Source organism: Euprymna scolopes, chromosome 42, assembly GCF_053919585.1.
Source record: "Euprymna scolopes isolate OS-2025 chromosome 42, ASM5391958v1, whole genome shotgun sequence".
Taxonomy (NCBI): Eukaryota; Metazoa; Mollusca; class Cephalopoda; order Sepiida; family Sepiolidae; genus Euprymna; species Euprymna scolopes.
The window spans coordinates 30,621,250-30,635,811 of NC_136523.1; the positions used below are offsets into that span (position 1 = coordinate 30,621,250).

General features: G+C 31.9%; 1 protein-coding gene across 6 annotated transcripts in view; it reads left to right on the plus strand.

The window, feature by feature from the left end:
• LOC145266986 (histone-lysine N-methyltransferase NSD2-like) overlaps positions 1-14,562 on the plus strand; it is a 136,816-nt gene that overhangs the window by 80,333 nt on the left and 41,921 nt on the right. For 4 of the 6 annotated variants that reach the window (XM_080122829.1, XM_080122831.1, XM_080122830.1 and 1 more), the window contains 3 exons: positions 6,792-7,048; positions 9,535-9,666; positions 11,357-11,765. In XM_080122829.1, coding sequence (XP_079978955.1) covers positions 6,792-7,048; positions 9,535-9,666; positions 11,357-11,765 — 798 coding nt within the window. The remainder of the gene's footprint in view (positions 1-6,791; positions 7,049-9,534; positions 9,667-11,356; positions 11,766-14,562) is intronic. The other 2 variants (XM_080122832.1, XM_080122834.1) reach the window with 1 other exon arrangement.

Below are 14,562 nucleotides of genomic sequence, written 5' to 3' on the forward strand. Positions count from 1 at the left end.
AAATTAATTTGACCAAACTCGAGAAATAGAAACTTTTTTTTTTTTTTTTTTTTCGGATAGGTCTTTTTAAATTATTATCAATTACCACGGTTCTACTCAACATAGAATAATACTTTTAATTGATAAAGATAGTAAAATGAATGATTTACTTACTAATGGGTGTCCGATGAAATTTTTTTTCAAAATGTTCGATACTTGTCATATTAAAGTCTTATTTTTAACACGACAAAAAAAGAAATGGTCAAAAATATTTCGGACACTTGACAGTATTAAGATTAACACCTCTAATGATTGTTTCCTAAATTTCATGACGAAATTCTTCATACAATCATGGTACGGGCCTTTAGAAAACAGGGAGGGTCGTTACAAAACCTTACCGAAAACGCCATTTTATAACGTTCACATTTTTATCACTTTATTTGCTTAAAGCTCTTAAAATATATAATGTACATTCATATTTATTAATTCATTTGAAAGTATATTCATTTCCGAACAAAACAGTAGTATTTTGAAGTCTTGAAGTGCTTTGCTTTGAAAAATATGGCTATTTTAGTAGAACTACCTTGAAATCTGTGATTATCCAAAGCGTTTTTTTTGCCCGTGTGTATTACTACTAGTAGTACTCTTTTGTTTATTATGGTTTATTCTCAAGCCTGAAAACCCACCACAAAAAAGTTATTAAGGATGTTTGGAATAGTATATGTAGGATACTTGAGGTAGAGAAGAACCTAACCCAAGATTAGGTTAGTTTATGAAAACTGTTTATCACATGCCAGTATGTAAAAAAAAAAACGGGTGTTAAAATTAAAAATAGAACAAGAAAAGATAGCTTACATGAGTCTAAGGGAACTGAAACTGGAAGACATCACATCACCTGACTTTTCTCCTGTGCTAAAATACATATGTTAGCGTTAGCTGGCACTACATAAAATTATTGTGATGGTCAAGGAGGATAGAAAAAACATGGAGAGCACCAACCAGACCTTGACTGAAAAGGTGCAGAGAATACTGCAGCCTTGAGGGGGCTTATTACCCTTCAAATTCCAGATAAGCATAACAGTTGTTATCAAAAGAGGTGGATTATACTAAAAATCTGGGGAGGCTTGGCATTCAGTTTCCAAGGAACACCACTTGTTATTTCCAGTGGGCAATCACATAGAATGAGTATTCCTAGTGAGAAAATGATAATAATCCAAGTATTTATTTTTAAATGAGAATAGGAAAAAGATAAAATACAATTCCCTAGGGAATGCCTTTTCTATTTTATTTATTTTTAAGACTGATGGAAGGCAGGGAGGGGAGTGATCAAAGTAAATTTTTTCTTTCTTTACTAAAAAATAATTCAAGAAGATGTTTATTAACCGCACTTTAATGCTATTAAATTTCATTTCGTAAACCATTTAAAATTTTAATTTCACATTTTGTGATATTTTCCATCCATCCATAGCCTTGAGGCCCTGGAGAGGCATAGGCCATCCACAACTTTGTAGATGCTTTTGTAGTGAAGTTCTTTTTTCAGGGTGAGGGTGCTGGCCCTACGCCCAACCTTTCCAGAAGGTACATACAGCGCCTAGCCTTCCCAAGTGGTCACCCATCTGGTACTTGCTAGACTCAGCATTGTTTAACTTCGGTGATCTGGCTCGAACAGGTGTGTCAATATGATTGTGCCATATTTGTGGTGTTTTCTTTTCTCTAATTTGTTGTTTCAGCCTTATGCGTGTGTGGGAGGCAGTAAATAAAGATTACACTACAACTCATAAGAGGATTCATTATGAGTAATGGACTGAATTAAGTTTGGTTATTTGTGGGGATGGTATGACAGAAATTTGTTGACTTTGGACATGCAGACTGTTGTAGTCTGCAGGGAAGCAGTTCTGTGGCATTGTGTTCTACAGGCAGGAGGCTATTGGGAAAAACTCTGAAATTTTTGCCAGACACAAAGAGAGGAGTTATTTTCCTTGTCGTAGCAAAAGTTCTTGCAGTGAATGTTTTGGAGATATATATATATACACACACACACTATTCCCTCTGTTTTTGTATCTCATTCTGAAAATGTCATCTGTACTGGTGGAGGATGTTGTTTAATTCTCTCCTGCTGCAAGAACTTAAACACCAAAGTTGTGAAAATGAGATTGAGAAGTTAGCACCTAGTTTTTCAAAAACTACAAAGAATTTCCAGATCAACAACAAAAAAAAATCAAATTAGAAGCTCAACATGATGAAAAATAACAAACTTTTAAAGTCAAGCAATTATATGAATTGTAGGCTGACATTATTTCGGTAATTTCATAGAATCTAGAAATTCCCAAAAATGAAGGACCTAAATTAATGACAAAAATAAGCTAACTTGACCAAATTTCTTCTGAACTAACCATAATTGTATCTAATTTACTAAATCTAATCATATAATACACCTTAGAGCCTTTGAATAATAAAAAAATGAGATTTTCAAACAAATTTTTTTGTGATTTCATAGAAATGTAGCCTAAAATTTGTAGTTTTATCGAACAAAATTAGACATTTAATGTTGAAAATCTCAAAATTCTACAAGCCACATTTGTGAAAGTATATATTTTTCTGAAAATATAGGCATAAATGCATGAGAATCTATAAGTTATCAAATCTGGCTTGTGGAAATTAGAAAAAATGATTAACGTTTTCTTATGTATTTTGAGTTATAATCAAGTTCTATAAAAATTCTCATGGGAAAGTGTTTTGCCCTGGAAAATCCAAAAATGACATCAGAATTACCCTAAATTCAACCTTTCTTAAGATATTTTATAAACATTAAGTTTGGGTTTGATAATAGTGGCAGTCATGCAGTTTATCGGCAGTTTGAAAACACCAAGACAAACAACATCATAATGTCTATGTTTTGTCCATTCTCAATCAATACAGTGGTGAGGTCAAATGGACACAGAAGTAGCTCAACAATACCCTGACACATCAACCTTTAGCACTGCAATTGGGGAAAGAATCTACAGAAACGCTCCAATTGTTTCAGGTTTTCAATGATGACATCAACAGGATGAAAACTGATGGATTCACAACCTTGGTTGGGGAGAAAGCAGTGAAAGTGAATGTTTCATCGCACATGATGGACTTAAAGGCTGCAAATTTGTATTTGGGTCTTGGTGGAGCATACTGTGACCTGTGCGACCACTCCAGAGCTGACTGTCATGATTTGGATGTTGTGCAAGTAGGTTAAAATTACAAGAACTGTCACTGATTTACACTTCTTGTTGGAGAAAGTTGTTGATGATGGTGTGGTCATCAAACATTGAAACGACTACGATATACAAAAAGGTTTGATGAACAGGCCAATACCGAACCAGAAGTCGTCTCAGTTCAAGTTTTTCATGCATGGCTTTGAACATTTGATCATTATATGAAGATGGCAGTGTATCTGAAGGCAGTGGTGTTTGAATGGACAGAGTTGGATGCCTCCTGCTATCATCAATTCCTTGTGGCTGCCAAAAAAGAAATTCAACAGAAACTGAAGGAAGTGTTAGGCGAGAGGTAAGATTTCCTAGATGGTAACGATAAAGGAGGGACTTCAACAACTAGCAACACAGCCAAGCGCATCTTACATCAGGGTGTCAGAAACATTGTTATTCAGATGTTACCTGATCGTTTTCAAAATATGACACAGACCGGACAGTATTTCTCTGTCATCCTTCGGTTGTTTTCATCATTAGAGAATATCAACATCCAAGAGTACAAGAAAGTTTGCACTACTCTTTACTTATTGTACTTAAAAAGTTTCCCCACCCAATCGAAGAATAAATTGCCTCCCACTCTGCACAAACTTCTCACCCACTCTTGGGAGCTCATCAAAATGAACAATGGCCGTGGATTGAAGTGCTTCAATGAATCTGGTTTGGAGGCTAACAACGAATTCTTCGCTCCATCCGCTTCAAGTTGGCTCGTAAAACCTCTCAAGTGGAGAATTTGGAAGATGTGATCAACCGTTTTTGGTTAGAATCAGATCCCAAAGTTAATCAATCCAACTGCAAACTCAGCTGTTCTGCAAACATGCCAATGAGTATGGGCATTCCACGCGGTACTGCAAGAGAGTCCACCCAGTCCTTGGGCCTTTGAGCAATAACGATGCTCTGTTTGAGAAACTTTGTTTTTGAGGTGTTTGTGTATGTTCTCTTATTAGGTGAACATGTTTTATTTTATTGAGTAAGAAAGTAATGTTAATAATTGAACAAGTCATTTTTGTTGTAATGTAATACCCTTCCAAAGAACCTTTAACCACTATCAGGGGATCATTGCAATCCACAACACAAAAACATGTTTCCAGCCTGTTATACCCAAATATGGTAATTTAGACCCAGACCTTAATTTGGAAAAAAAATTTTAGGACTATAATCAGCTTAGTAATATACTTCCAACAAGCCCTCAACCGTGATCGGGGGGGGGGGATCATTTTAAGCCAAAATTTCCCTTTGAAAACGTTTTCTGTCTGTTATGTCCAAATATGGTAATTTGGACCCAAACCTAAAAAAATAAAAATTTTTGAAAAATTCTTTTAGGACTGTAATCAGCTTAGTAATATGCTTCCAACGAGCCCTCAACCATGATCAGGGGATCATTGTAACCCAAGATATTGACATTTTTCTAATATTTCACCCCACTGTGAGGTAATGTCATATAGACTTGTTAGCTTATAATAAATCAGCTATATCAATCCGGCATTGCCCGGGATTCTTTTTTACTTTCACTTTCTTCCCACTTTTAGAAACTATATTGAATTTTTTTTTTTTTTTTCCTTTTTGTTTGATAGGAATTTAAAAAAATGAAACTAAACTGATGATTGTATTGTGTGTAATGTATCTTTATTTATAAAACAAGCAAGGAGTGCTCAGCCTTGCTCAGTTGTAAAATATGCTTAAATATATTTTAATTCCTGCAGCTTTCGTATTTATTATTACAGAGCCAATTATTATATTGTACTTAATAACTGATTTCAAAAGTTTAATTAAAAAAAAAAAACTGACTTGGCTGCCATCAGCTAAAATCGAACCTAAAGCATTTAGCAGTCCAACCACGTTAATTATTGTTTAAGCTATCGACAGATGGATAAAACAAGATTGTAAATTAAATCATTTCAAGCTATGAATAGAAATATGTCGGCAAGTTGAAATAAACATTTTGCATTTTATTTCTGTATGCGTTATTCATCCATCCAAATAAAGATTTTACTTGTTATAAACCGTCCTTGGTGTATGATTACTGTTAATTTCAGTGTTACGTGACAAGTAGTTTTAAGAATTTGTCAATTAAATATTTTCATACAGACGCACATACATACATCTCTATTCTTATGTTTATATAGATTATTGGATGAATATAAATAGCTTATATATAAACTCAATGTGTGTTCCCTCTGAAAAGAAAGGTTATAATCTACATAAAATTTTAAAGTGTATTCTTATGTAAAATTTCCTGAGGGGAAACATTGGCAGTGTTTCCGAATCTCAAATTGCACTCTTAAGGGTCTATGAGGGCGTAATCCCCTTATAACATCAAGTATATCCTATTTTTATATAATTTTCTGGAGAGACAATGGAAATGATTCTGCATCTCTAAATGATCTCCTAATTTAAAGCAGCTATGAAACCGAACTTCCATCTTCAAATATATCCTCTTTTGATGAAATTTATAGCATATGTATAAAAATTTCTCCCAGGAAGACAATGAATGCACTCCGAATCTGTGTTACCCACTATGTGTCAAATAGCTATCTCTACGTTTCTGAACTTTTGAGATGATTCATTATTCGTATTATTTGGATTAATCAAACTACTGTTCTCATCTTGAGTGTCATTTTCACGAAGTTTCGGTCTGTATAACCTCTGACCTTCTTCGGGTGTATCTTGTCAAACTCGGGAATTATATTGACTGAAACGGTGTGAAAATCACACTCAAGATGAGAACAGTAGTCTGATGAATCTATCTCTACATGACACGTGACAACAGAACTCCCTTAAAATTTCAAATACATATATCCAATTTTAATGAAATTTAAAGCGTATGTATACAATCCTAATTCAAAGAGTTTTTCAATATTTCAGCTTCTTTTAACTATATATTAGGTGGTGAAATGCGAGGAATGGGGTAAAAAAACACTGAAAGTAATATGCATAGTGAAAAAGTACATAATGATCCTCATTCAATCCGATCAATGTCGGGTCTTTCTGGTAGTAGCTTCTAAAATTTCATTGTTTAATACATAAGAATTTTGCTAAGCATTTTTAAAGAAAGTTTTAATGATTTTCTATTTGGCAATTCAAATGCTTCCAAATTTTATTTCAAATTTTGAAGGTTTCAAGGCAATTACATTTTAAGAAAGAATCAGAGATTGGAACTCATTTTAGCACCTTCCATGGAAATAACTACAGACTAGCATCATCTTGTCTAAGAAAGTCACCCCCATCAAACCACACTTGTCAACCTCAAATTTAACTTTTGTTACAAATAATTGCATTTAACTTGGACCTGATATTTTTTATAGTCTATATTCGAGGATGTTTAGTTTTCATGCTACTACTAAGTTCTGCTCATATATTGAGCACTATTGAATATTGATTATAGAAAGTATCAGATATTCATATTCAATAAAAACTTAGCCAGAAATAGGTTAGTTTTGAAGTCAATTTCGTAGAATCACTCAATGCATGCAAACGTTTAAAATAAACATTAAATTGAATATTATGATGATGATATTGACTTATCAGAATTTTATTTACTTTTTTTTCTAAATCTTTTTTTCTTTTTCCTAGACATGAACATCAAACAGGAGCCAGTCAAGATGGAGGTAAAGCCTACTCCGAAACGGAGTCAAGGTACGAAGCGTCCCCCTCGGGTTAACAGCAACCCTGTGGTAAAGAAAACTGACAAAGAAAGTAGCAGTGAAGTTCCATCAACGGCATCAGACGTGCAGGTAAAACGATCTCCGCGAGTGAGCAAGCCATCGATTAAGAAAATGGAAGCCGAAGAAGATAACAAACTCTTCACCGAATACCAAAAACACCAGTGGGTATGTTCTTCCTAACAGCATCATCTGTCCCCAATTCCTATCCCACCTCTGCCATCCCACCTCTGCCCATGGGATGTGAGCCTCCCCCCCCCTTTAAAATACAAAAAAAAAACAAGAAAGAAACAAATTTTCACTTGTCACTAGTCTTCTGTGGATATGAGTTGGGGGAGAGGGAGTAAAATATGCTTGGAGCTTTTTTTTTTATACTGAAAATTTTGACTAAATCGCTTGAGCCTTACCTTATTATTTTGTCGATATTTTGGTGGATTTTATTTATTTTCCTCCCTCATTTTATCTTTCTTTCTCTTTTTCCCTCTCTTCCTTTTTCTGTCTTGTCTTACCTTGCCTTCCTTTTTTTCTCTTATGACAAAAGCTTTCACTCCCAGACAATCAAACTTGCAATACTGAAACAATGCTGTCTGTCTACACTGTATAAATACATATGCATACCTAACTTTATAAATATAATGAATAAATAAAGATTACTGTGTGTGTGTGTGTGTATGTATATATATATATATATATATATATATATATATATATATATATATATAAATTTTCCTCCATTTTTACCTTGTATATAGTTAACCTTTTTTAATATAGAAATTAAGGTTTGAACTAATTTTATGAAGGTGAAATATTTGCCTTTTTTTTTTTTTTTTTTTTTTTTTCTCAAGAAATAGAACTGCAACCAGTAAGCTCTTGCTGCTTCATCAAAAGAGATTGCAAAATATCAATTTCTGATCTTGGTTCCATTATTGTCACAAAAGTACTTTTCTATGAGTAATGTTTTTTTTATAAAAAGACATTTTATGTCCCTTCATTTTTTTACAATAAAGGAAATGTGATAGCCTGTAAAAATTTAAATATTGGAGACTCCATTTCTCTATGTTGAAAACAGTGTGCAAACAAAAAGAATTCCCTAATTTAATTTTTTTTATAATAACAAATTTTATAATTACTCATGTTTTCCTTTAATGGCATTTTCAATTTCATTCTATTTGTTATTATTTAAAACTGTTGTCATCATGACAATCTTCGTAACTGGAATAACTATTATTTATATTTTTTTCGAACTAAATAAGCTAGAAGGAAAAGAAAAGACGAAGTGGCTAAGTAGAATCAAATATTGATGCATCAGTTGCAATGCCAATTAGGTCTAAATTCTAAAATCAATCCAATTTAATTTTATATATTAAAAAATTTAAACCGCCTACTGCCACCCCTCCTCATGGCTACACATAAAATTTGTCAAAAATATTTAAATATTTAGAAATTAATTTCTAATATAGGTAGATTAGTTCAAATCAATTTTAAAAAAGGGAAGGAGGGGGTAATTTCTATATGAAATGTGTAACGTGTTGGCTCTTCAATTTTTAAACAAAGGATTAAAAATGGCAGTATTTAAATTGAATTTAATTTGGGAAAAATTTATAAAAAAAAATGTGTGAAGTTAGAAGGTTAATTACCCAATCAACAACTGTTCTGATCAGACAATCTCATATTTTATACATTTTTTTTTAAATGTGTGTGAAAGGTGCTAATGTATGTACAAACAGGAAATGCCTTCGCCTACAATTATTCTGTTGATAATATTGTATGGCTTACCTCAGCAATGTCAAATTTTTTGTATTTTTTATTTTTATTGGTTTGTTTGTAAATCGGTCGCCATAATTCTAATGCAAAATCAAAAGTCTTTCCCTCTATTTTTGGTGCAAGTAAATAGAGATTTATTGAAATACATCTTTAGTTGCAAGTTATTTAATTTACTAATCACTTATTAGTCTTTGTCCAGAAACTTTCCTCATGAAAAGAAAACAAAAGTAAAGAAAAAATCTATATGAAATACATATCCATGACGAAATGAAAGTATTGTACACCAGAAATCACTTAAATTGCTCAAATAGTTTTATTTTTTAAATAAAATTCTACAGTTAAACAACGAGGGGTGATGATGCAATACCATCTTGAAAACAATTTGAAGGAGCAAAGAAGATAATTAAAACTTTTGCAAAATTTTAGAAAGCCATTCTTAACATGGATTGGAAAAATTCAAATCCGTTTAAAAATGATTTTCTTTATAGAATTAAAATTACTTTATCAATTTTCCTGATTTTTAGTGAATGATTTCTTTTCTTTCTGTAACAGGTACATAGATCATGGGTTTTTTTCTTTTTCATGGAGGGGGTTTGGACAAGTGCTGACTTGTTTAACTTACTGTTTTTGTATATAAATATTTAAAAAAAAAAAAAAAGACTTAAGTATAAAAAGAAAATATCTGGTTCGGGACAACTTTGATTTTGGAACAATTCATTTTGAAATAAGTAAAGGCAGAATTTACTTAAAAATTAGTTACAAGTTATTTCATTTTTTGATGACTTGTTAATTTTCATTTCTGTTTTTGTGTATGACTATTTAAAAAAAATATATATCTGGCTTGGATGTGCGATTTGTTTGACTGGCCACTTTTGTTGTGCTGTTTTCAGTTAAACTCCAAATCCAACGCAACTGTTTCTACAAGAAGTCGGGGACAAGCGCAGCATAAAGTAGGATCTCAGAAATCTGTCGACGTCAAAAATCAGGTGTTAGAAAATTCTGATTCGTCGTCTGAACGACAGGTAAGTGGCTCTTACAGGAAGAAGTCACACATGTAAATTGGCATTATAACCTTTTCGATACAGCAATTTAAATTATGGTGAACCATTGGATGTATATGTACTTGTAAACTTACTTGGTGTTGAATGTGTTTAATATATATTTCAGGGATGTCAGTTATCTGCTTTTTATTAGAATTTCGCCCTTTTTTTAATGATGGATTTTTTTTTAATGATGAAATGATGGATTTGTGTTTAAACTTCTAGTACCTGCTTTTTTTTTCTCTTTTTAAATAAATAGATGATTTTTGTCAACTTGCTAGAGCCATATCTCTTTATTTATTTTTTATTTTTTTGCTGTATTTTATTTCTCTTTCTTACTCTCCTGTTTGATCTTTTTTCTTTCTCCCTGTTATTTTCTATTTTCCTCTTTCTCTTCATCTTGCTTTACCTTCTTTATTTGATGACCATTTTCTCTGAAAACTGAAACTGTTACTTTTGTTGTGATGGTTAAGATTTCAAACGATTCATGACAGGAAAGTAAGAAGTGTTCAATGACTTGATTAAATAATTACTGTCCCCCTCCCACATGTGCATCTGTCTTTTTCTTAAGTAGTTTTCGTTTTTTTTGTTCTGTCCTACACACAGTCATGACTCTTGCAGGTTGGAAAATATTTCTCGATCTCAGTTTTTTCTTCTCCCCATTGACTACTAACATAAGATATATATATATGACTTATCTCCTCTAAACTTTCTGAAAATATATATATATGTTAGACATTTTAACCCCTTCATTAATAGGCAAAAGTTATAGCCAGTTAATTTAGAATGAATAAATGCTTTATACCAAAGTAATGGTTGAATATGGTTAGATGTGTGCTTATTTTTGCAGTAAATACTAAGCCCTATTAATCTCTTACTGTGCATTGAATTGATTACAAAATGTCAGCCAGATCGTCCAAATAGTTTTTGACAAAAAAAATGTAGAACGGACTGGCTACACACACATACATATAATATTGTTTAACAATTCAGTAAGATTGAGTTGAAAGTGAAGAAAATCACAAAATGAAAAATGAAACCGAAAAAGGAACCACAAAAATCATCAACAACATTTTAAAAAAATTTCTATTATTAACTGGTTTTACTATGAAAGAGGTAGATCCTAATGGGCCAACAATTAATTTGCAAGCAACAATTGATTTTTGCCATATGAGTAAAGTTTAGTATTATAGAATTATACTTAGCTACACAGAAACACCCAAAGACCGTGACAGTTTGAGGAAAGCTAGTCTTGATGACAGATGGAACTTTATATATTATTTTTTTATTTCTCTTTTTTATTTTTTTATTTTTTATTGGAATCATTTGTGATGAGTAATTTGTATATTTATTTTATTTATTTGCGGGCTGTTATCCTCACTCATCTTCATAGTTGTTGTTTCACCACGTTTGGCCAACTATTCCTCTGGACTTCTTCAGGTGGTTAACCACGATGGATAGGAATGCTGAGTTGCTTAACTGTATCCTCAATAATTACTGCCTTCCATAGTTGTTGTTGTCTCACCACATTTTGGCCAACTGATCCTCTGACCTGCTTTGGGTAGGATTAAAACTGCTATCTTCTGACAGTACTCACCTAGAGATTCAACGCCTGTATCCACTGCACCACGGACCCCGAAAATACGTAATTTTATTTCTTTGTTTTTTCCAGGTTGACAATAGCAGCATCGATAACCAAACCAAAGAAATGGAAGATGGGAAGAATGCACGGCAACATCGGAGGGTGACAAGGGCCGTTGTTCTAAAAGAGGAGTCTGTTGATGTACCAGCTGCTAAGGTCAATAATGTAGAGAGTAATAAAAAGGAGGGAGACGAGGATGATGATGATGCGGGAGATGATGAGGAGGAGGACGAGGATGAAGATGATGACGAATATGAGCTTGAAATTTTTAAGTTGTCTTCCAGTTGGCCCGTGAAACGGGAGAATGTTTGTCAAGTTTGTGAGAAGCCAGGCGATCTGACTGACTGTGAGGGTCCATGCCAGGGTTCATACCACTTGCAATGCCTTGGAATCACTTCCTCACCACCCATGCCTTTCAAATGTGATCATTGCGTGACGGGTAATGTTTGTTTTTTTTTTATTTGTTTCTTTTGCTTTTCTTTTTCTCTTTAACAAATGTTAATTATTTGCACTACTCTTCTCATCTTGAGTGTTATTTTCATAAAGTTTTGGTTGATGTAACTTTTGATCCTCTTTAGGTGTATCTTAAACTGATGCTCGATTTATACAAGATGGTCTAAAAGCAGTCCAAAGTATTCTATACGTTTCTGTTGCATTTCTTCTAAGAATTTTATTGCATATCGTTCTTCTAAAGTGTCCTCACATTCAGATTGCATTTTTGAAATTCACCAGCTGTGACAATAAGGCTTTAGTAGGATGTATTCCAATTCCTGCTGTAGCTGTTCATTAGAACTTGAAATCATAAAAATTGGTTAGTGATCTCATAAGATGTATAGCATTAACATACTGAATTTTAAAGAGTCTATGACAATTTTAAATGTCTGTACAAAAGACATCTGGAAACTTATTGAAGACACCATGTACCTGTGATGAAATGAAAAATATCATATTTCAAAAATAGCATAATTAAGTAGATTGAACCTTCAATCTTCAAAGATTCCCAAGTATGAATCTAAATATCAATCCTTATCTCAAAAATTCAGAAACATAAGTTATCTTTTTTTCTTTTCTTCTTTTTCTTTCTATGTGAAGCTGAACTCATCACACAAATTGATTTATTTTTTACTTCATTTTCATAACTTTATCTTTGCTAAATTAAACCTACCATATTAACGAGTGACACCTTTTAAGTTGGAACTATTTTTATATGCACACTAAATTAAACAAAAAATCAAATTTTTTTTTTTGTTCTTTCCCATAATTTTCTCTATATATTAAAAAAAAAATTAATATCTGTGATAAAATGAAAATATATTCCAGAAATAATGTGATTGATCAAGTAGTTTTATTTTTAAATAAGAAAATCAAATTTAATGAGTAAAAGAGGACTGTTTCGCATCATCTCAAAAATAATCTCAGGAAACAAGGGAGATAATTTATCAATAATTTAAACTTGTGAAATTATCCTTGTAATTCCTACAAATTCCCATCATTTAAAAATTATTTTCTGTGTAAAAATAAAACTAATTGATGAATTTACATGATTTGTACTCTAAGCACTAGTTTGGTTTATGATGACTATTTTTACCCTTTGCATATATTATTGTTATTCTTATGGTGTTGTACATTAGGGTAGGTCGATTTTTAATTCTTTTTTTTTTTTTTTTTTTGGAAAATGTAAAATGTCGGAGCAGAAAAAGTTGCACACACATATGGAGAGTACAAATATAAAAAAACTAGGTTTCTAGCATCAGCCGTTAGATGAGCATATGATTTTAAAGATTGTCTTCTTTGAGACACAAAAAAGTTTTTATCTTTTGAAGATTTATATGAAATTATTTAGTATTTTACAGTTTTAATCATAATAAGTAGTGTGTTTATTTATGTAAATAAACTATATAATGACTGTAAAAAAAGTACCCCCCCCCCCGAAATATTTTTCAAATGCTGCATTTTACTCTATTGCATTATAACTGTAACAGATAACAAAAATAATAAATTCTTTTGGTACTTGTACAGTTTAATCAAGACATTAAAAAATGAAAATATTGAAAAAAAGGTTATATTGTACGTATCTGTTTTGAACTGAGATCTCCGAAAAAATTTTTTTACTTAATTTGATTGAGTAGGTTTTTTTTTTTTTTTTGTTTTTTTACAGCGGGGAAAACACATTTTTATGAGAGTGCGTTGAAGGCAGACATCTTGTTTTTTTTTTGTTTGTTTTTTTCTTTTTTTTTTGGAGTTTATAAACGTCACAAGGAGATAACTCCATGTAAAGCGCCGGCACTCTCTCCTCATCTTTAATAACTAACTTTTCTTCCTAAAAATCGAACCTTTTGCTTGGTATCATAACAAATTGTTTTTTCGCTGTAAAACAAAAACTACTTGATGAAATTAAGTGAAATTTTTTTTCAGAGAACTTCATTCCATAACAGATACGTGCAATTTAAACTTTTTTCAATATTTTCATTTTTTAATGTCCTGATTAAACTGTACAAGTACCATTCTTTTCACTGTCAATGAAAAAAAGATGTTTTAATTCTGTTTGGAGAAAAAGTTTTAATATAAACTAAAACAAATTGTTTACCTTCCTCTAGGAAGTTGTCTATACTTGTATAAACGCAAAATTGCCAAGTGCAAAATAAAGCTATTTTTCTAACATAATGTCCAAATTCTCCCTATAATACCCCTTTTGAAGCAGAAAATGGCCTCATTTCATGACATAAAACTTAAGCAATTATATGTCTATTTCTTGCTTCAAGTCCATAGACTGATTGGCAGACTTCGGATGTTAATTTTACGGCCCTTTCAATACTATGTGATTGTGCAGGTAAATCAGGTAACTCTGACTTTCTGCCGCTCATCATTAATTTCTGAAGTTCATGATCTAATAATTCTTTAGTCAATGCTGTCTCTCACACTCCACTTTGAGAAAGATCTATCAAATGTGACAAATGTAAAGCGTCAAAATTTATTGTTAAAGTTTTTTTTTTAATGCTTTTTCGCTGGTTCCCCACTCCTGAAAAAGAAAAAAGAAGTCAAATTATTTTATTGACTTGAACAAATGAACACAACTTTCATTTATTTATTTTATTAAAATACTAATTTAAAATGGACTTATAAATCAACGTAAACAATTTGATCAGTTTTATATAAATAAATGTTTACTTACTTATATTGTTAAAATTCTTTTTATAACCTCTTCTCTCACTTCCATTTCATCTAATTTTAACATT